Genomic DNA, 21,065 nt, shown 5'->3' on the forward strand with positions numbered 1-21,065 from the left:
ATAAAAAACAGGCTAACTCCGCAAAGTCAAAAAAAAATATTGAGCGAGGAAAGTGTCGAAGCCATTAAAAAATGAACTTTTCAGTAAATTTTTTTTCCAATTTCAATTAATTTCTAACAGCAATGGGATTCTTCGTTTTAACATTTCGACTGCAAAAAATCAAAAAACATGAACAAACACATTAAAACAACGACATTTTTTGAGAAAAATCGTAGTAACAACGCCATTGAATTCAATAGCCTTCAACGGGAGCTAATAAATACGCTAAGCTATAATTCGGTGAGACAACAAAAATATGGAATTTTTGGCATTCATAACTCAACAATAAAAAATTACAAAAAGTCATTAACTATGAGAACAACAAAAAACACAGGCAAAATACAAAAAAATTGTTAGAGAAATGCGCGAGGAGTTTCGAAGCCCTTTAAACCATAAGCTTTTCTCTGAAAACTTTTTGTATGATCCAATGAACGTTGTTATATCTAAGTCCATGAAAGTATCAATATTACGATAATGTGTTAAGTTTCCAAAAGGAACCAGAATTAAGAAAAAGATCCAAAAATTTTTGAAAAAAGTTATGAAACCTCGTGCATTGAAGTCATAACACCAATATTTAGAACATAAAACCACTATTTAGATTATTTTGGATGAATCCAAAAAAGGTCCGGTCATTACTGAGACTGGCTTTCATTTCACGATCTAAGGGTTAAGATTGTTTAATGTTAAGAATTTCTCGGAAAATTTCTTTTAAAGTCTTTACAGTCATTAAATCCAAAAGCTTTCAACGGAAGCCAATAAATGCGCTCAGTTGTGCCTCGATTGGACAAAAAAGATATTTTTCATGCATAGGTAATCGATAAGACATCACAATAAGTTTTATGACTATGGAAACAACAACAAATACCGGCAAAAAGAAAAAATTCAGTTGGAAACTGCGCGAAGAAAGTGTCGAAGCCATTTAAATCATAAGCTTTTCTCTGAAAACTTTGTCCAAGATCCACTGAACAAATTTTCTAAGCCAATGGGTGATATTAATATCAGGAGAATTCGACAAGATTTCAAGAGGGACCAATAAAACGAAAAAATCCTAATTTTTTTTTAAGTTTCGAAATTTTGTATCATTGAAGTTTTATAACAAATAATAACAAAATAAAACCACTAAGCAGATTGGTTTTGGTTTCAGTAGAAATTAAAGTGTCCTGTTATTACTGAAGTTGACCTACAGTTCACGAAAAGAGTTTATGATTGGTTAATGATAAAAAAAATTCTCGAAAAACCATTTTTATATTCTTAACAGCCAATAGCTGTCCACTAAAAGCTCTAGATAGGTTCTCTAAATGATCATCATGAAACCTATTGCACTTTAGGCAACGAGTTGTTACAATAGGACTGGAAAAAATTCAGTAAAGACTAAAAAAAATCAAAATTTCATATAAAATTCAGAGTCGTAGCAAAAAAAATACGAGCGATTCTTTAAAAACGAATTTTTTGTTCATTGGGCTTCATTAGACTGAGAATCAAGTTTATCATTAACGGAACCGTGGGATGAAACGTGACTAGTCTCTATGTGGCCTAAGAAGACAAAAATATGATTTTTTTTTAAAAAAAGGGCTCTCAAATTGAATTCGATAATTTTTTTTGAAAGTGAACTTCCCTATGAGACCAGAACTAGTCTTTTTTATCGCCTTTCGTTTATTAGGAACTCAATATTGATTATTTTTGTGGCGTGAAATGTAATTTTGAATCAAACTTTTATATAAATGTTATCTTAATTTGAAGAATTACACTAAATTACACATAAATTACACTAAAAGTGAACAAAATATCACATGTTCACACAAAACTTCAATCCTCGATAACTCCTCGAAAAAAAAAACGAAATTCAAAAAGATCTTTTTAATTTCGAATTCTACGCTGGACGAGCTTTTTAATGATACCACTCACAACTCTCTACGATGAATATATCGATCGGCCAAAATTGACTGAACAAAAAAACCCCATTTGAGTATATAGTGCCTCCCCCCACAAGTGAGGTCGGAACAATTATGTTATTTTGGTGTTTGAATTTTGGAAACTATGATAGTGGCACGTTTTGCGCATCAATTAGGCTTAAGACGAGTTAAAGATTATCGAGCCCTGTCTAGAAAGTTAAAGACAGAAGTCGCTGATTTAAAAGAAATGAAATATGACCAACTGTTTTTACAAATAGACAAAATTTTTTGATGTAGGTATGCTTTCACGGTATAGGTTGAGCGTTTCAATACAATTAAAATTCAAATATGATTGGCACAGTGTAGCTTGTTTACTCTTCAGCTGCTCTGTGCTTCAGCACCAATTTAAAATTACTCCAAAAAAGTTTGTCATTTCGAAGTATGTTCGCATGCTCATGTCAGAGATGAAAGCCGTCACTTAAACTTGCTGCATTACACACAGTTTATTAAACAATGTAACAAATTATCTGAACGAACAATTATTGATCTTTTACGGCCATAGCCGCTCGTTTTTACCATTATACACACAGGTCAAACAAGCTTAGATTGGATGGCTTAATTATAAGTCAGCACGTTTAGCTGCAAAGCTCTCGAGAAACTTCTGAAAATGCGAAGTCTTAATTAGAATTTCTTATGCTTATTCACAAACTAAAATGAAAAATGATAATGTATGTTAAGTTATACTGATTTACGCTGTCCAATTATTACGCACCAAAAAGCCTATTGTTTCAAATTTCTGACTCAGCATAATTTATTTTATGTTTATTCTTCACTTTGATTAATATTCATAAAATTTATGATCTAGAAAGACACCAGTTTGTATATAACTGACATTAAATAACAAAAAGTTTTATAAAATATACTTGTACTCATTCATCATTCGCGACTTCAAGAACGTGAAATTTACTGATAAGTATTTTTGAAACTTGGGTGAAAATCTTGAATTAATTTAGAAAGTTATCAGCTTGCTATGAAGCATACCAATTTATTCGCAATTTTTATGCCTTGTTATATTGGTTGGCTCGCAACTTTATAGGTGAATTTAGATCGATTTATGCATGACATTTTCTCGTTAATGAGTTGCGTATTTGTTATCAAATAATTCCCACCGTCCAAATCAAAAGCTTTTCCATGAGCGGCGTCTACTTCTGGATTCACAAGAACCATAAAGCATGTAGACATGCTCAAACTTGAGGCAAAAGTTTCACCAGGCTGTGATAAACAGACACTAGAATGATTGCAAGTATTTCTGAATTGTTCACGCTTATTAGCAGTCTTGGAGTTATTGGTGGGGTAAAACACTAAACACAAGGGTATAAGCGAGTGAGTGACTTGGTGCTAGTAATATTAACGGACAGGGTTTAGCCGACAATGGGAAAATGCTAAATTTAGCCGAAAACTAATTCTTAATGGCAAAACTGATCTGAAAATATATCACTACTTCGTCGAGCCATCACAATTATGGTTGTCGGCTTGACTTTTATTATTTGTTTGTCGGTTAAACCCCCTGTCGGTTAATTGGGCGATCGCCGAGTAACTTTCAGACAAATTTATTCGAAGTATCTTCAAGATATTATTCACCTTTCACCTTACATTCCGCTGTCTTTGGAGATATTTAGCTTTTGATTTCGACATTTCCAGTTCTATTATGGAATTGAATTTCTTCGTTTCGCAATACCAAACATAGATAGATAAACCCGTGAGAGTTAATTCTAAGACACCTAAAACAAGGCTTGCTGGGCTTTTCGAAATTGGGTTCTTATAGCTGAATAACCACCTACCAACTTATTGTTAGGAATTTATTCGGGTCTGAGCTCTATTCGGGTTGTATTTCGCCCTGTTGAAACGCCTTGCTTGTAGTTGGCAAGAAAAACGCAAACACTTACATTTTATTCAACTTTGCATTCCATTATTACATATAAGCTTTTGGGAAACTTAGGTTTGGTTGAAAGCCTGGGTACCATTTGCGAAATTTTCCGAAACTGGTTTACTTTGAGCAGTATTCTCTGAAACGAATTAATTCTTCAAGCGTTCAATCCATACACAGCCCTCGCGCTCATAAACGTGAACAAAAATACGCAACGTTTTGTTTGAAGTTGCAAATTTGGAGGCCTTACATATTGTACCCAAATTGTACCCAAAGTATATTACTATTTTGGGCAACTTTTGTTCCAGCTGCAATTAGTCCAGCAAATCCAGGAAGCTACAATAGCTGAATTGTTATCACTTAGTCTGCCGAAGTTTTTATCCAGAGCAATTGTTTTGAAGTGTGATTTAATTTAGACTGCGGAAAGTGTGTATTTGATAGCATACAGATAGATTAGACATGGCTGCCCCCGCACAGGTGTTCGATTTCAGAGCAAAGCTCAAGAAGGTCTCAACCGGAACAGGCGGTGAGTCACTGTGTTTAGTCATCAATTCTTATTCCACCTTGCGGATAGAAACCCTAATAACGGAGAAATTTGCAATATGAACCATGTCAAAAACCCGGTTAAGGAATTTTCTGATAGTTAAGTAGCAAATGAGGCTGAAAATTTCAGTAAGTTCAGTACAAAATCTCAAAATTTACTATGTACTGAAAGAATGAACTCAATAAATGATTAAAACTCGATAGATTGAATCAAACACAAAAAACTAAATGCACTGAAAACATGATTAAAAGCATCATCCATTACTCCAAAAAAAATCAACTTTTTGAAATTCACTGCTTTTTGGAAACGAGCGAATTGCTTGAATGAAGCGATGTCATTGCAAATTTTCGACCTCGTCTCTGAGACGAAGCTATAGCACTCGTAGGTTAGAACTTTTCTACACAGAAAACTGATTAGAATTGAGACAAAGACACGCATTAAAAAGGCATTAAAATGCATTAAAAAGGCCTTTTTATAATGATTTTGATAGTTGATCTAAAATCCTCATAATGCACCAGTTGCCATTACATGTAAAATAATAGCATATCGGTTGATATTTGTGCTAAAATCATAACCTGAATCAAAAAGGCGACAAAAATCATTGATAGAAACCTTACAGTGCTTCATGACAAAGTTAACAGCTCCTTCTCATCAGTGAAAGTGTTCATTCTATTCACGATCAATTATCTTTTACAGATGCTCAGTTCGTTAACTAATTCACGCACAGCTGGTTGCAAATTTTCATCAAAGGACTGGAACAAAATGCGCCGAAAACTGCTGAAAAGTGCACAGATCACTGTTTATAAAGTAATGAGACTGAAACATGGCAGTCGTTTTTATCTGCTTTTATGTAAAATTATATGATTTAAAGTGTTGCAACTTAGCGTACGCCATATCAAACATTGCACTATCGTTAAACCCATTTGTGAAAACTTTGAAAACTTTTGAGGAACTTAACTCAATTTCAAGGAAAAAACTGAATGAATATTCTTAGTAACCATACAGATAATTTATGGTTCCATAAAAAACTTTAACTCAGATTCAAATATGCTCCGTATGATTAATAGGAACCATATAAAATGATGTTCATGGTTCCTATGAAAATTAAATCTTATTTTACCCCTTTTAAATTAATTTTTGGCCAGAGTGATTGCTTCGCAATAATGTAACGTTAAGTAGTACCGCTCCCAGTGCCTAAAATTTATGAAAACAGTTAGCTTCTGAAATATTTAGCTGTTTCAATACTTCGCCATATATGACTTAACAACTTAACATAATAATTGAGACATGCTAAGATCTTCTTTTGGTCTCGGGGACACAAAAAAAACTTTCTAAAGCCTTTTCAAATTCCTGCTAATTAATTTATGATGATTTTATGTTTATTAATTTTTCATATATGATCTCTGTATGAGAGCTAATATCCCCTTAAACTCTCCTTCCGGGTAACGGAAAGGCCTATAAAAATGAAATTATACTAAAAGCTGAAAATTTGTTCAGTAAATTTTCGGAGGAACAGCGTTTTACAATGTAAATTGATTGCTACTAAGTACTTTGACTTAGTGCAAAAGTTTTAGTCAACTTTCCAATGTTTCGAAATACGTTTTCGAAGACATTCTGCTCAAAATGAAACGTAAGTTAATTCTGAAATCTCAATTTTTGATAATAAAACTAAGAATTGATTATTATTTAAAACCAATTAATTATCTCAATTGATATAAAATTTATTTCGACGAGTTCCTCTATCTAGTATGAACCATCAAAGGGCATAAATGACACTTTGATTACGTCGTGCTTAGAAAACTATTACGAAATGAGAGGTAATTTTATTTTTGTTATTTTAAGGATAATACAAATCACTTAAAAAAATTAAAATGTAACATGAAAAACACAATCACAACTTCAGCCCAAAGATAGGCTAAAGATATCAACATATGCATAAGGCAGTTACATTTATCTGACTTTTTCCTCTTTTGACGATTTTAAGGGTGTAGCCGGCTAATAAATACTGTTATTTTTACATTGTTTTGTCCTGACACCGAGCTGTTGACTGGCATTCATATTGAAATAGAGATATCTAAATTAGATAATGCAATTCAACAAACTTTTTCCAAGATAATTATTCGAAGTGACCAATGCACTTGAAATTTTGATAGTTGCAGATAAAAAGAGAACGAGGAGGCTCAGTAGTGTGCGTTCGCACATAACGTTCCGACCCCGCTCAACCACATTTCAGCTCAATTGTCTACCAAATGAGGATGAGATAGATAACTTTTAAAGATTCAAGTTTTTTCGAATATAACTAGTGTATGGATAAAGAATTGCGTCGAACTCAAATCACTCAGTGGACTAAAAAATATCGCTTTAGAAGACCTAGATTTGCCATTATTAAGAAAACGAGACAAGATTAACAACAAAATCAAATAACAACAACGAACTTTAATGATATACAAAATTCGATGTCTATCTGTAGAAAAACTTGAAAACAAAGTCTAAAAAGCGGCAGATAAAACCTAATATAAACAAAACAACTAGTTCAATGCTCTTCAAGAGAAAAGAATAGGAACCAGTCCTTAATGAGAGTCGGTAAAAAGCAGACAAAAACAACAACAGCGACCAAAATAAAAGTTGCGATAATATTTATCGAAAGCCATTGGTTACAAAATAATGAAAACAGTTAGATATGAACTGAAATCATTAAAAACGTTTGTAATGCGATCATTTAAAACTCCATAAGGTAAGACATTGGGAGTTGTCATTACTAAGACTTTACTCAAACAACTACAAAAAACAACAAGCACAGAAAACGGTGTCGAAGCCGTTAAAACCATAATCTATTCCCTAAGAATAAGAAATGTTTTGGTTGCGCGTTTTGTGAACGCAAATAAAGTGGTATTTGACTACTCATTTATGAGACTAAGAATCAACTGCACAGAAAAAAAGCAAAGTTAAAAACAATGTTTTGTTTTTTTTTGAATCAATTAAAATAAAGGTGATGAAGATGATTAGCTGTATTCATTGAAGTAAAAATTATGTTGATTTATTTTCCCAAGCGAAATCCTTGCGACCATATTTGATCAGAATATTTCCTGAGATTACAAAAAGAACGTCAAATATAGACAGAAACAAAATATCAAAATAATTTTTTTTCAAAAAACATTTTTCGAAGCCATTAAAAGCTTACTGAAGTGCTTAAATAATTATATATAACGTTTCTTGAAGAAGACATTTCTCAAAGAAGTTTTATTTACACTTATGCTAACCATCAGCTTACAACTAAAATCGGTAAATAGGCTCATAATTCCCTCCATAACCAGATTCTATAATCTTGGGACTTCTTTTTATTCAGAGATTTTTATACGACTACAAGAAAAAAGCGATCAAAGATAAAAGTGAAATAATATTTATTAAATTCTTCTACGGAACGGTGTCGATGACTCTAAAACCATAATGTATTCCTTCAAAAAAGTATGTTCTTTTTTGCCTATTGTTTGAACACCAAGTGATAGTTTTCCATCAATAGTTTGATAATGTGACAAAAACATAAAGAAACTTAAAAATGGGAGAATTTGCTAACCACAAAATTTTTGTGTAACTAGTAGTTTTGAAGCCAGAAAACTTTTTCTTAAAGTTTAAAGCCGCCATAAAGATTCGCATTTAGTTAAATTTAAGATGAATTCTGTTTTAGCTAATATTAGGCTGCAAGTTGCTACAAACTAATCGACAAATAGTGGCAAAGCTCTATAATCTCTTGTTTGTTTAAAAAACAAATGAATTTGAAAGTCTAAACAAAAAAAGCTTGCAACTAAATAGTTTGAAAAGATTGACTGGCAATTGTTTCTGAAGCTCATTGGAGCTGTTACTGGTGAGCGTTGATATGAATCGTTCTGTTCTGCAATACATATAAAAAATTCAAAAATTTCTGTTAGAAAAAAAAACAGCCACTGATTACAATCTGACTACTTCAGTTAAAAATTATTTCAACGATCAGACAAATACTAGGCTTGCTATTTTTTTGCCCACATTAAGAACATGCATTGGTGCCCAGTTTACTGAATATAGATAACTTGACAAAAATATCATATATCAAAAAATGATGCTGTTTGTATAATTATTGATACATATATATATATATATATATATATATATATATATATATATATATATATATATATATATATATAAGCTAAAACAGAAAAAATTTCAAACCCTGAAAACTTTCAGAGATCGGAGAGGTAAGTTAGCCGTGTCTTGAGTTGAAGCAAATTATGTCAGCGTTTTTTAGGTGTTCTTTACCGGCAAATTTGGGCAAAGTTGACAAAAGAAACTTTCGATGAAAGAAAGCTGATTTTTCATAATAAGCAGCAGAAACTGGAGCCGGGAATTGGATAAAAAATTTAATTTACACTGTTCTATCTTTAGAAAACAAACCAGCAAAAATTGATTGAAACAATTTTTTTAGGTTTCAGCAAAACTGACAAAAATATAGGCAAAATTACCGGAATTTTGAATAAAAACAACGGAAATCCGTCTATTATTCACAAAACTTTGAACCTCGCTAACTCCCTGAAAAAGCCCAAACCTAATTTATTCTACGCTGAACGGGCTTTCTAATGATTGCACACAGAGCACTCTAAGAATAATATATATATATCCGATTTGACTAAACAAAAAACAAACCGATTTGAGTATATAGTTCCTCCCACCCACTAAAGTGGGTCGGAACAACGCGCAAACATTTCTTCCGGACTCCAAAATTAAGAGCTCAATATAATTTTAAAAATTTGATCATAAGGGCTTTTCTACGCTTGCACGCAGCACCTATTAGGTCAAGGAAATATCAGTTTTCCGAACGATAATTTGTTTCTTTTTGCTATGTTGAGTTACAAAGAAGGAAATAATATAAAAGAAAAAATTTCAATCAGAAATTTTTTGTATCTAGGATTACTGCTTTTTCGTCGAAAAAACTGCCAATATTCTTATTTGAACGGATCAGCTTCATTTATTTTCTTTTTCTATTTCCTGCACTGAACAAATCGGTTAACTGAAATAAAATTTGGTTAGATAAATTCAAAATAAGGAACACATTTGCGAGACCGGCTTTTTTCTTCAGACAAACTTTTACTTTTTCTATACAAATCGTACATAAATAAGAGAAACATCTTTTTGTAGCACTTAGCGGCGACTTTTTAATTTAAAAATTATAGTTTTTTATCGCAGATTGAAAAAAGGAGAACTTTGAAAATCTTCAAGGAATGAAGAAAAAATGTCTCTGCGACTGAAAACTTAAGTTTTTCCACGCCAGAGCTTCAAAATGTGAAAATGAAACAAACTTTTAAAAACAAAAAAAACTTAATTGGTTTCAAATTCATTAAAACTTAAATGAATTGCAATCAAAACGACAGTAGACAAACATTAAAATCATTTTTTAAGTGTTTTTCTCGGGCTATTTCTCTTCCTCATAATACCTAACTCAGGTCTCAACTCTTCGATGCTCAATAGAATTCTTAAATATCTGAAAAAAATTGAATCAGTTATTTTTCAAAATGGGAACCAATAATAATGAAGTTTTGAAAAAAATACAAAACATTAAACTTTCTATTTTCTTTGAACTTCATGTTAGTTTTTGGACTTAACCATTGTTTTATAAATAATCGTTTTATGTACAAAAAATACTGAAAATGATTATTTGGTAGAAGAATAAATAGGCAAAAAATGACAAGAATTTAATATCCTTGTCAAAACTAGATCCGTGAACTTATTAACAAAATTGATTGTGAATAGATTAGGCAAAATTGATTAGGTCTTTGAATTCAAGTGGTTCACTTCAACGGAAAAGTGGAAATGTATAGGACTTTATTCTAAATTATTTGATGTCAGAAAGACAAAGATCATTTTTTTTTCCAAAAAGAAGATCGAAACATTTCTTAAACAAAGTAATGTGCGAACTTCAGCTGCGCTCGAAAACAACTCTTACCTATTTCAGAATCGATTTCACTACAAAGAAGTGATTACAACCAAAATATAATGGGGCTGATTACGAACAAAAAACAACGGAAAACTTAATTTTGTGAGAAAAAGAGTCGAAAAATTGCTTGATAACTTTTTCTGAACTCTATCTTCTTTTGATAGTTTTGGAGATTTCAAACGCTATTGAAGTTTAAACTCCATTTTTAATAGATGAGAACTTCTTTCTTGTGAACTATGGTAGGATTAGTAAGTCTGACGCAAGAAAAACAGTGACTAGTTTGAAAGATCTAAATTGCAACAAAAAAAAACAAAGTTTTTGCGCAAACGTAGACAATGATTGTCTATTAAATATTTAGGGGTCAATGTTGAAAATAAGTTAACAGTTTTCATCTATGAAAAAATTTTGCGAACCAGACCAACAGAACAGAAAAAACAGGTTTTATTTTTCAATTTCATCAAATATCGTTTTCCCTTTAAACTTAAATAATTTTTCATGCTTCGTCTATTCTGTTGACCTCCAGATAATTCGTAGTTTCCTAAAAAATAAAATTGCCGTAGGGGACTTTTTATGTCTTCTCTTCTAATAAGAATGGTGAATGGTTTTTTTACAGAGAAATGCAATTTTTTTCAGTTTCTGTAAAGACTCGTGAAGGCCATTATTCTAGCCAATTAGAGGTCAGTTTCACAAGCTTTAGTTGTTTTCTTGTATGTGATAATTGTTTCCGACACACAGTGGAAAATTGTTCTGAGAGAGACGGACAAAAATCCTCTTTCGTTCGTCTTTGATGATGCATAGTTGTCTCTAAACCTTATTTTTGCCATTTCTTCCTGTCGTGGTCAAAATTTTTTTTTAGTTTACCAAGAAATCATTTAAAGAGTTGTAGAAAAGTTGTTTTTTTTTTCATACGTTTTTTTCCAATTTATCAGAAAGAAAGAAACTGAAGAAAGGCTGCGCTTAATTAGATTGCCACTTAACAAAATTTTTAACAAACGAGATACGCGAAATAGGTGCAAATTAAATCAAGTTTTCTGGACAAAGTTACGGAAAACTGACCTCAACGTTAGTTTTTTTTGAACTGTTTTAACTCAATAGTGATTTCGTTTATGAAGATAATACTAAACTGGTAAAACTGACTTTTACAACATTCACAGGGATGACGTATTTAAAATAAACGCCAAACTGTTTGAAAATATTTGAAAAGTATTTGGAATTATCTTTAAATTTTTTTGGAATATTTAAGCTATTGATGAAGATCGTGTCCATTTGTCTACTTTTTTTGCAACTTACATTAATTAAAGTAGGGTGTTTCTGTAGGCTAAAACATCGTTTCAGTTTATTACTCTCGTTGTCATGAAAACTTGTTTAGTCTAGCAAAATAAATGGCAATGAACAAACGGGTTTATGAGTTGATAACATTGTATCAAACTGACGGTTTTCATTTTTTGAGGTATTTTTGTTGTTAAAAACACTTTCACTTAAGTTTTTTGGTGTTTTTGGAATATTTGCCTCTTGTTCAGCTTTCTACAATGACAATGAAAATGTGAAATTCGGAAGTAATCTTAGTTATTAAATGACATCCCGCGTTAGAGTATCATTGTAGGAATTAGAAAATTGCACACGAAGTAAAAATCTTTTGATAAAAAAATCCCAAATAGTGTGCAAAAATTTTCGAAATAATAATACTATGCCTTTTATCGCATATCTCTTCATCTACAGTAAATTTACTGATCACTATCAACTTTTTCTGAGGCAATAATTAGATCTTGTCTGATCATGGCTGATTATAGCATTGATCATTCGATAATGGATGATTTTTGAAAACTTTTCCGTTTGTTCCCCCGTACGTCAAGTGCCCCCCTAGTCACAGAGCCCGTGCCATTACATACTAAATCATTATGTAAAAATATGGCACGTGCGTCTGGAGGGTGCAAATAATATGCACCCACTAAGCTGGGGGCACAATCGGAAAAGATCCTATTTTTGTTTGAATGCGTTTGAGGGCGTCAGACGCATGCGTTATTGCCTGAACTTTTTTGTCTTGGACTCTTTAGATTGGGAGTAGTTACAAGTACCTCAGGAGCTCAAAAATAGCTTAGTTTTGTAAGCTTTCTTCGAAATGATTGTTTAATTTGCACAAAATATGCATTATCAGCACCTATGGTTATTATTAGATGTTTTTACGAAACAGTTGTTGTTAGGATTGCTTTTGTGGGTCTATTCTGTCCATCTACCCCAGGTTGTGGGCACATACATATAACTTTTACGCACACCCCCCCCCCCCCCTCCCACCCAAGCGCACGATCTAACTTTTTTTACAATATAACGTGATGCATACAAAACCCATAATTTGTAAATGGGGGTCAAGAAATACTGGGAGGACTAAACAGAATAGATTTGTGTTTGTCTCCTCTTTAGATGAATTAATTTCTTCCACTATCATTTTCAGCTCTTATTTGCTTAGTTTTAGTTACTTTACTTTAACTCAGTTAACATTGTGATAACTATATTCGGTTCTCACTGGTCGTGAAATTTTAGTTGTGATCGTTTTCGTTGCCTTATTTAGACAGTAAGTGTGTTCTACCAACCAGGTGGTATATTTGTCACTGTGATATTTGAGATTGAACTGAATAATAATAATAACAGCTTTCTGAATGGTAACTGAATATACAACGAGAGAGATTGAAGTTGCAGTTTTGTTTGTTTGTTTTGGAGGCTGTGGTAATTGTTTTATTATGAGAGTGGGACAAACATAGCTGAGTAGATTTAATGATTGACTGGGTGACAGCTAAGCAAGTCCATATGCCCAATAGAGAAAATACCTTATCTTAAAATGTCGAATCGAAAATTTAATGCGGCGTTCAAAACCGAAATGCTAAAACCTGGGCTCTCTAGTCACTTAAAATTACACGTCTTAGAAGATCTAGCACGGTTAATGCATTAGCTTATAAGATTACGTGAGTAACTAGGACTGTCCAGTCATGCAAACATGAGTTGAAACTATTTCTTTCCTCTTCTGATTGTGTAGAACTTTGTTTTATGCACTACACGTAAAAAAACGGCTCATTTTACCCTCGGTAGCACGGTTCATGTTATTTAGTAAGAACTATGGTATACTCACCAGATGGCCTCGATGTAGAGCGTGAACTATAAGTTATGTGACTCTGTTGAACTCACTGAGGAAATTTTGCATTAATCGAAAACTGCGTAGAGGTTCGAGATACAGGACAAAAAATCTAGTGACTGTAGAGTAATATAACCTTGCTTGAAACAAACTCAGAAGTTTCGAACTCAGAAGACGACGTTTCAAGCCATGCCTCAGTGAAGTTAACCCAGTCCATTTATGTTTAAAAAAATTCCCAGGAGAATATCTCATTTTAAAAACAAGATTCAAGATCGGTGAAAGCTTTTCAGCTAAAAATGAACCCAGATTATGGCTAATGTAGGTGTAATTTTCTTCCGATTTCAAAAATAAGGATAGTTTACTCAGTAATTTATCTGTATAGTAATAATAACAGCTTTTCCTCACAGTTTTAAGAAATTGTTTGCTGTTTTTGATTTCATAGTTTCTAGTGAGGGATCGGTTCATATCAGTTTGATTAGTGTGAATTTTTTGTTGAATGAAATGAGAGCAGAGAACTTAAAACTTTTTCTCCGGCAACCATTAGTTGCGTTAGGATAATCGGAAGAAACCTATTGTCTATTGGCAAATAAATTTTAAGTCCAAATATCATTTAGTAGGTGTCTAGTGTGAGTCAGTACTGACAATTTGTAATAAATTTCTTCCAACTCATTTTTTTTAAGTTTGTGTAGTATCATACAACACTTGCTCAGCTATTTTTGTTTTGATTTATGCATATTAGGGCTCCAAATGCCAAAAAGTTACAATCATTTACAAGTTTACAATTCGGCTTGAAAGTCTGTGCAAGTACCCTGCTTTGCAAGAAACTTGCGATTTCTTACAAACCATTCGATCTCGCCCAGGGTAACAAGAATCCCTGTGCACGTAGGTGTGTTTGTCTGAAATCAGACTTTACCAAGTCTGATAAGTCTAAAGCTGAGTCTGATAGGACACAATCTATGACCCAGAACTGACCTCGAACAATATTACAATGGTTCAGTACTGATTTTAAACTGCCGGTCATATCGGGCTTTTATATCGACTTGCTTGGCTGCCAGCTATTAATTGAGTGTTTGTAGATATCTATCATTTCAATTTTGACCGTAAGCAGAATTGCCAGGGTGTAAATATTGGCCTTTGAAATAAATTCAACATATAAGAATTATTTTAGAAAAATCCCAGTGACGCAAAACTTGATGCAAATTGAATTAGTTTCAAATTTCAGAAGATTTCATAATGGTTATTTAGTATTCGGGTGTGTTAGTGTGGTTCACGTTTGTGTTCAATGATCAGGCACCATTAATTATGAAGTTGGCAAATGACAAACCTCAATTGAAGTTTAAATTTTCAGGACTGCTGTCAATGGTTCAGTGCTGTAACTTTACTGATTCAGCGCTGAAATGGTTTGAGAATTCATGCGCCGATGCCAAATGAACTTTCATACAAAAACAGAAGCCATGTCTATCACGAACACAGTATACAAGATTAAATATATGGAAAATACTGAAAAATTTATCAGAAACTGAAATCTTTTGATAGTTTTTTAGTTTTGTTTCACTGGGATTTGAATGAGCATAAGAATTTTAAAACATTTGAAATCATTTTAAATCACCAATTGATTTCAAAATTAAAAGTTGTTGTTGACACTGAAATATCTGTTTATCAATAAACAACCACACGCACACATACCTTGATTGAGTGTCACGCACCTATATGTTCTGAATTACTGCTTTATACCCCCTTGACTGATCATATATGTACCTTTGCTAATAACGTGATCTGATTATCATAAAAGATGAATTTTTCACTGCTGCTGAAGTTAATTATCACTGCTATCCATCGATCTTGAATCAGTGGGAAAATAATTATATCTGGGTTAAGATTAATTAATTGAGCAAATTATTGACTTAAAATTCAAGAGAAAATTGAAATACTACCATGTTATGAATCTGCTATGTTAAAAAAGTATTTGTATAAGAGTGGGTATGTATACACGAAAACAAACTTTTATCGGCTCATTGAGTTTTATGCTAACATGAGTGCAATTTACATCGTTTAATTGGTGTGATCTCGCATAGTTCATGTTTTCAGAGAAGCCTACGAAGCCGACGTTCAAGCTGCCGATGCTTTCGGTAGCTACAGAAAAGGGGAAGAAATTCGTACTGAAGTGTGGTGTCACTGGATACCCTAAACCTGTCATCACCTGGCTCAACAAAGGACAAAAGGTTAAAACATCACTGGATGTGCTTTTAGCGTTTCCAATAAAAGGCCGTCACATGGATCACAGAGTTTAATTCTTGCTCTACAAAATTGCTCTGGTTATCTTGATGCCATTAAGATGAGCTTATGGCAAACGATAGTACCAAATATGAGTTTCGCCGATTTTTATTTCACTCAGTTTTATGAGAAAAGAAGTCCGTACTAGACGGGATGTTTTTGTTCTGTCAATTTTGACAAAAGCAAAAGTTTCATCTGAGGAAGATATTAGTGGTATCATCTGAAAGCCCTCGTAGAGAAAGTTTAAGAAAACCAAATTTTAAATGTTTACTTTCAGTGCTCACAGTGGTTTGAATAACTTTTTTATTGTTCTTAATAAATAGATTGTCTGCTTTGGTCTAATTTTGGTGCTGTAATTTTTTGTCGCCGCTTTTTTATTAGTTTTTCTTATAGATAATTACCAGACTTAAGAAATTGATAGTAAATTTTCATGGTGGCTTTTTGCAGAAGCTGAGCAATATAAGGCATTCGCGTTGGGCGACGTTGAATATCTTATCCTTGCACATTCTGAGCATCTTTTCTGTCTAAAATTCTAGACCTTGTCAGATTTTTCTGTAAGTAAAGAGATTAATTAAAAACTCTTTTTGATGCTTTCAGTTTGTGCCCCCCCCCCCAGCTTAGTGGGAGCATATTATTTGCACCCCAGGTGCACGTGCCAAGCTTTTACATAATGATTTACTATATAATGACACATGCTCTCTAACAGGGGGTGGGGGTATAACGTACTTGGGGACACAAATGGAGGAAATCCAATTTTTCTCACCTTCGGCTGGCTAGTTAGAATTGGTGAGAAATATTGTGTTCCTACTCAGACCGGAAACAACAAACACTTTTTTCCACTAGCGCCCCCACTCCTATTTAGCCAAAGTTGGATGAGAAACCCTCAAAAACTATTGTTGCCTAAACAGAAAAATCGAGAAAAAAATCCTGACAAAAACGAGGATCGAAGTTGGAAAGACTCTTTCCTTGATGCCTTTTTTAAATTATTTTCTGATGTTTTTCTTTTTAATTTCAATGCCCAGAATCTGTTGACATTCAAATATCGCAATTTTTTTAAGTGTTTTCAGTCTAAGACTCGGTAATTAGGATGTAGGACGTTTTTCTACAATAAAAATGGTTATCGTGCAAGATCTTGCAAGTCGAATGGTTATCTTGCAAGATTCTCACAAGTCAAATGATTATCCTGCAAGCTTCTTACAAGTCGAATGGTTATCTTGCAAGATTCTCACAAGTCAAATGATTATCCTGCAAGCTTCTTACAAGTCGAATGGTTATCTTGCAAGATTCTTAAAAGTCAAATGATTATCTTGCAAGATTCTTACAAGTCAATTGGTTATCTTGCATCATTCTTGCAATTCGAATTTTTATCTTGCAAAACTCTGGCAAGTCAAATAGTTATCTTGTAAGATTCTTGCAGGACGCTGCCATATTATGAATAGAAAGTCCGAGCGATATGAGGTTTATCGCAAATAAGAGGCAAATTGAAAGCCATTTTGGTAAAATCCGATATTTCTAACTGGGCCAATTTGTACATAGCAACGCTTAGTTATATTGGCGAGGATCAAAGATTCCTCAATTTTGTTTTCAAATGCATTATTTTCAACTGGTGCGTTTGGAATGCGTTTGCGAAAAATTTATTATAAAATGCGTTTATGGTTTTACAGGTGACGGAGAGTGAGATTGTGAAGATCTACACTGACAAGCACGACCATGAGCTGCACATTCTGGAGGTGTCCAAAGCAGACGTCATCCACGCTGGAGAGTGGACTGTGGAGGCTGCAAACCAAGTCGGCAAGGAGAAAATGAGTGCCAAAGTATCCATCAAAAGTGAGTAGCCAGTACTATTTTAGTTTCTCAGTCACTCCAGCCATCTTGGAAGATTTCAGAAATAAAACTTGCGAAATTATGCATAATCTAGCCATATATATTCTCCATAACTTCCTCTAATGACACAATTTGTGGTAAGTAAAATTGGCAACGTTGATTCTCCAGGGATTGAATGTTTGTTGAAATGGTAGCATGACTGGCCCTAGAATTGAGTAGTAATATTAAAATCTAGTCCTCCGAGCTCTAATTGGCAACAACAACGCTTCCGCACCACTTGGATTTAGCTAATGTCACAGTTGGGTTGTTACACTACGGTCCTTTACTAATCATGGGAAAGATATATGAACACCAAATTGCATTCAGGAAAGTTTTGAGCAACATTTTCCTAAAAGTCATCCCGTTGAAGCCCTAGTCCTACATTTTTTTTGATAAATGAATGTAAAAAATTTGACGGCATTGTGCTAATTCCTTTTTTTCAGAGCAATCGAAGCCCTTAGTAATGGACCCGTTGAGGAACACAGACGTGTTCAAGGGTCAGAACCTCAAACTGAAAGTCAAGTACGAGGGCTGCCCTACTCCAACATGCAAGTGGACTCGCAATGGTAAAGAGGTATCTGAGAGACGAGGAGTCGAGATGCTGAACAATGACTCAGAGGGAACTAAGGAGCTTGTGATCTACGACGTGAATGACATGCATTCGGGAGAGTACGCTTGTAAACTGGAAAACGCAGCAGGGTCAGAGGTCACTAAATGCACGGTCAAGGTTAAAGGTCAGTTCGGAGGTCTATTCTGTAAATTTTTTTTATATCTTGGCATGTCTTGTCATGTCCTGGATATTATTTCTGGGTTTCCTGGATATTTTTATTTTCTTTCCGAGCGACAAGCTCGCGTTTCTTAATGCCAATTCAATGAACTTGCGTTCCCATTTCAATGTTTTTGCACCATGTAACATATGAAGATTTTGGCAAGATTTGCCGTGTTTTAGCATGTTTCATTCCAAGATGTATCAAGTTTCAGCTCACTTGGAATTCTCATTTGAAAAGCATTGTGTAATTTCAGAGGCTCTGGTTAAACCGGCATTCGAGGGTGACATCAAGGGTCAGAAGGTGGAATGGGGCAATGAGTTTAGAATGAGCTCCAGAGTATCTGGAAATCCCAAACCCAAAGTCAAGTGGTACAAGGACGGAGTTGAGGTGAAGGACGGCGAGAACGGAGTCAAACTCGCTTCTGATGACGTCATAGGTGGGCAATTTTCAAAACAAAACAAGGAGGGCCGGTAATGTGCGTTTGCAGAAAATGTTCTGACCCCGCTCATCCAATTTTATAATTTAACTGTATACCAAATGAACAAGCAGGAAACTGAAAAATGCACATACCGTTCGAAAGTAAATGGTTTTTGAGAAAAAAAATGTTACAAACCCAATTGAATTAAATGAGGCAATGGCGCATTAGAGAGCCGAAGACACCCGGCATTATAAGACTACAAGAGAAGACAAACAACAAAATAATCAAAAACAAAAAAAAACATTAAACTCAAAGTCTAACTTTAGAATCACTTAGTAACAAAGTCAAAACACCATCAGATAAAACCTAAACAACACAAAATTACCTGTCCTTCTCTAGAGTGCAGATGGGACCTGTGCTTAATGGGGCTAGGTAAAAAGTTGACAAAAAGAAGAATAAAGGGGGCGAAAAATAAAAATCCATTGAATTTTTCAATAGAAAAATACTAAGTTGATTATTATAGAACCCCTTAGTCAATTAAACCAGTGTTTGTTGGGTCCGGGTCAAAGGAATACAAAATAACAACAAATTCAGAGGCACTCAAAAACTTACAAAAATTTTACAAAAACACAAATTATTCAGGAAAAGCGTTAGCTGTTAACCAAATATTACATTTCAACGTTTCAGTTACAGTTTTTTTTCAGTTATTAAGAAACCTAAAGATAATAGTTGTCATTTGAGTCGCATTTGACAATGAGAGCGATCTGATATTAAGGAGAATACCGAGGAGAAAGTGAAACTGAAAGTGGAACTCCGAAAATAGACCGCTCACCAAAAATTTCATGAAAACGCATAGAACCCAAGTCATGTAGCCTCGTTTAATTATAAAACCAAAAGAGGGAGTTGAATTCGTTATAATAGTATGGATAATATCTGTCATTGATGGGACGAAGTTACAAGTTGTAAAAAAGAAGAAACAAAGGGCAAAAACTCTGAATTTTTTGAAAACAAATGGAGTTAATTTTTACCGCAATTAGAAGCTAACGAGACGTGTAACTACTTAAAAAAATTTAGGACTTCAAACCCGTGCATTTAAAACAAAAACCAGAAACTCAATAGAAATGTGCGAGAAAAATTGCCAAAGCCCCATTGTAAAGATGTAAAACTCGCAGTGATTTTTCGTACAAACTTTTCACTAAAAACTTTATATATGTTCAATGGGGTTTATTCAATGTCACGAGCACAAGTACTTGTCACTGCTGTGATAATATGACAAGATTTCAAACAACAACAACAAATATGAACATATAAACAAAATTTACAAGAAATCTTTTTGTTTCAAAGCCATTAAAACCATTAGCCTTCAAATAGAATCAATAAAATGTCCCCTTAAACCTCTATAAGGACCCAATTAGAATTCTCACTAATCAGAATAAATCTAAGGACTGCAAAAGGTCAAAATATCCGAGAAGAAGGTGTCGATGCCATTAAAACCATAAACTATTCACAGAGATCTTTATGTACGTTCAGTGGAACATTTAGGTATGTAAAATGGAATCATTTTGAATATTGAGGTAACATAAATGAATTTGTTATCATGAATGAGTTGTCATGATTTATTAATTATACCAATTGTTAAGCCGATTCATAACTTCCATTAATAGACAGTATTTACAAGTTTTGTCGATATTGTCTAAAGAAAAGATAAGATGGAAATAATTATTAAAATCAGGTGCCGTATTTATCAAAATTTTGAAAAAACTTGAGAATCTTTAATTTACCCCTGCCAAGTCCAAACTTTGCAAACCAGGAATCTTACTTAATCACACCGCTATGTTAACATAATAATGAAATTTGTCCCTGTGGAACAAATCGCTTCAACCGCTTACAAAAATTGACATCATTTGCGTTGTCTGACGATTGCTTGGTGTTCTAGGAAAACACGAGCTGGTGATAGCTGACTTTGGACCCGAACATGTGGGAGAGTACAAATGTGTAGCTGAAAGTGAGGCAGGCACCGAGTCTGCCAACTACAACTGCCAGCCAGAAAGTTAGTACAGTTTGGTAGTTCTCTAACCAATCCTACCTAGCTCTCTAAGACAATAAGTTAACTTTTCTGCCTTTGTGTACGGAATATGCTTTTTAGGCTTAATGCTATCTTGACAGAAACCTCTTTTTGGACAAATAAATCTATTTCTGAAACAGTCTGTACTAGCACGGTGCCAATAATTGCGTTGCGTAAATTTAGC

The 21,065-nt window shown here is 33.7% G+C and overlaps 2 protein-coding genes across 3 annotated transcripts in view; both read left to right on the plus strand.

The window, feature by feature from the left end:
- The window catches only part of LOC142336140 (uncharacterized), a 483,861-nt gene that overhangs the window by 140,802 nt on the left and 321,994 nt on the right, over nt 1-21,065 (plus strand). The window lies entirely within an intron of this gene.
- LOC142336135 (muscle M-line assembly protein unc-89-like) overlaps nt 2,731-21,065 on the plus strand; it is a 57,373-nt gene continuing 39,038 nt past the window's right edge. The window contains exons 1-7 of one of the 2 annotated variants that reach the window (XM_075384715.1): nt 2,731-3,070; nt 3,633-4,384; nt 15,580-15,713; nt 17,430-17,592; nt 18,072-18,362; nt 18,652-18,834; nt 20,753-20,866. In XM_075384715.1, coding sequence (XP_075240830.1) covers nt 4,318-4,384; nt 15,580-15,713; nt 17,430-17,592; nt 18,072-18,362; nt 18,652-18,834; nt 20,753-20,866 — 952 coding nt within the window. In that variant the 5' untranslated portion in view covers nt 2,731-3,070; nt 3,633-4,317. Of the gene's footprint in view, nt 3,071-3,547; nt 4,385-15,579; nt 15,714-17,429; nt 17,593-18,071; nt 18,363-18,651; nt 18,835-20,752; nt 20,867-21,065 lie in introns of those variants that run through there. The other variant, XM_075384716.1, reaches the window with a different exon arrangement.

The sequence above is a fragment of the Convolutriloba macropyga genome, chromosome 3, assembly GCF_964194025.1.
Source record: "Convolutriloba macropyga chromosome 3, txConMacr16.3, whole genome shotgun sequence".
NCBI classification, from domain to species: domain Eukaryota; kingdom Metazoa; phylum Xenacoelomorpha; order Acoela; family Convolutidae; genus Convolutriloba; species Convolutriloba macropyga.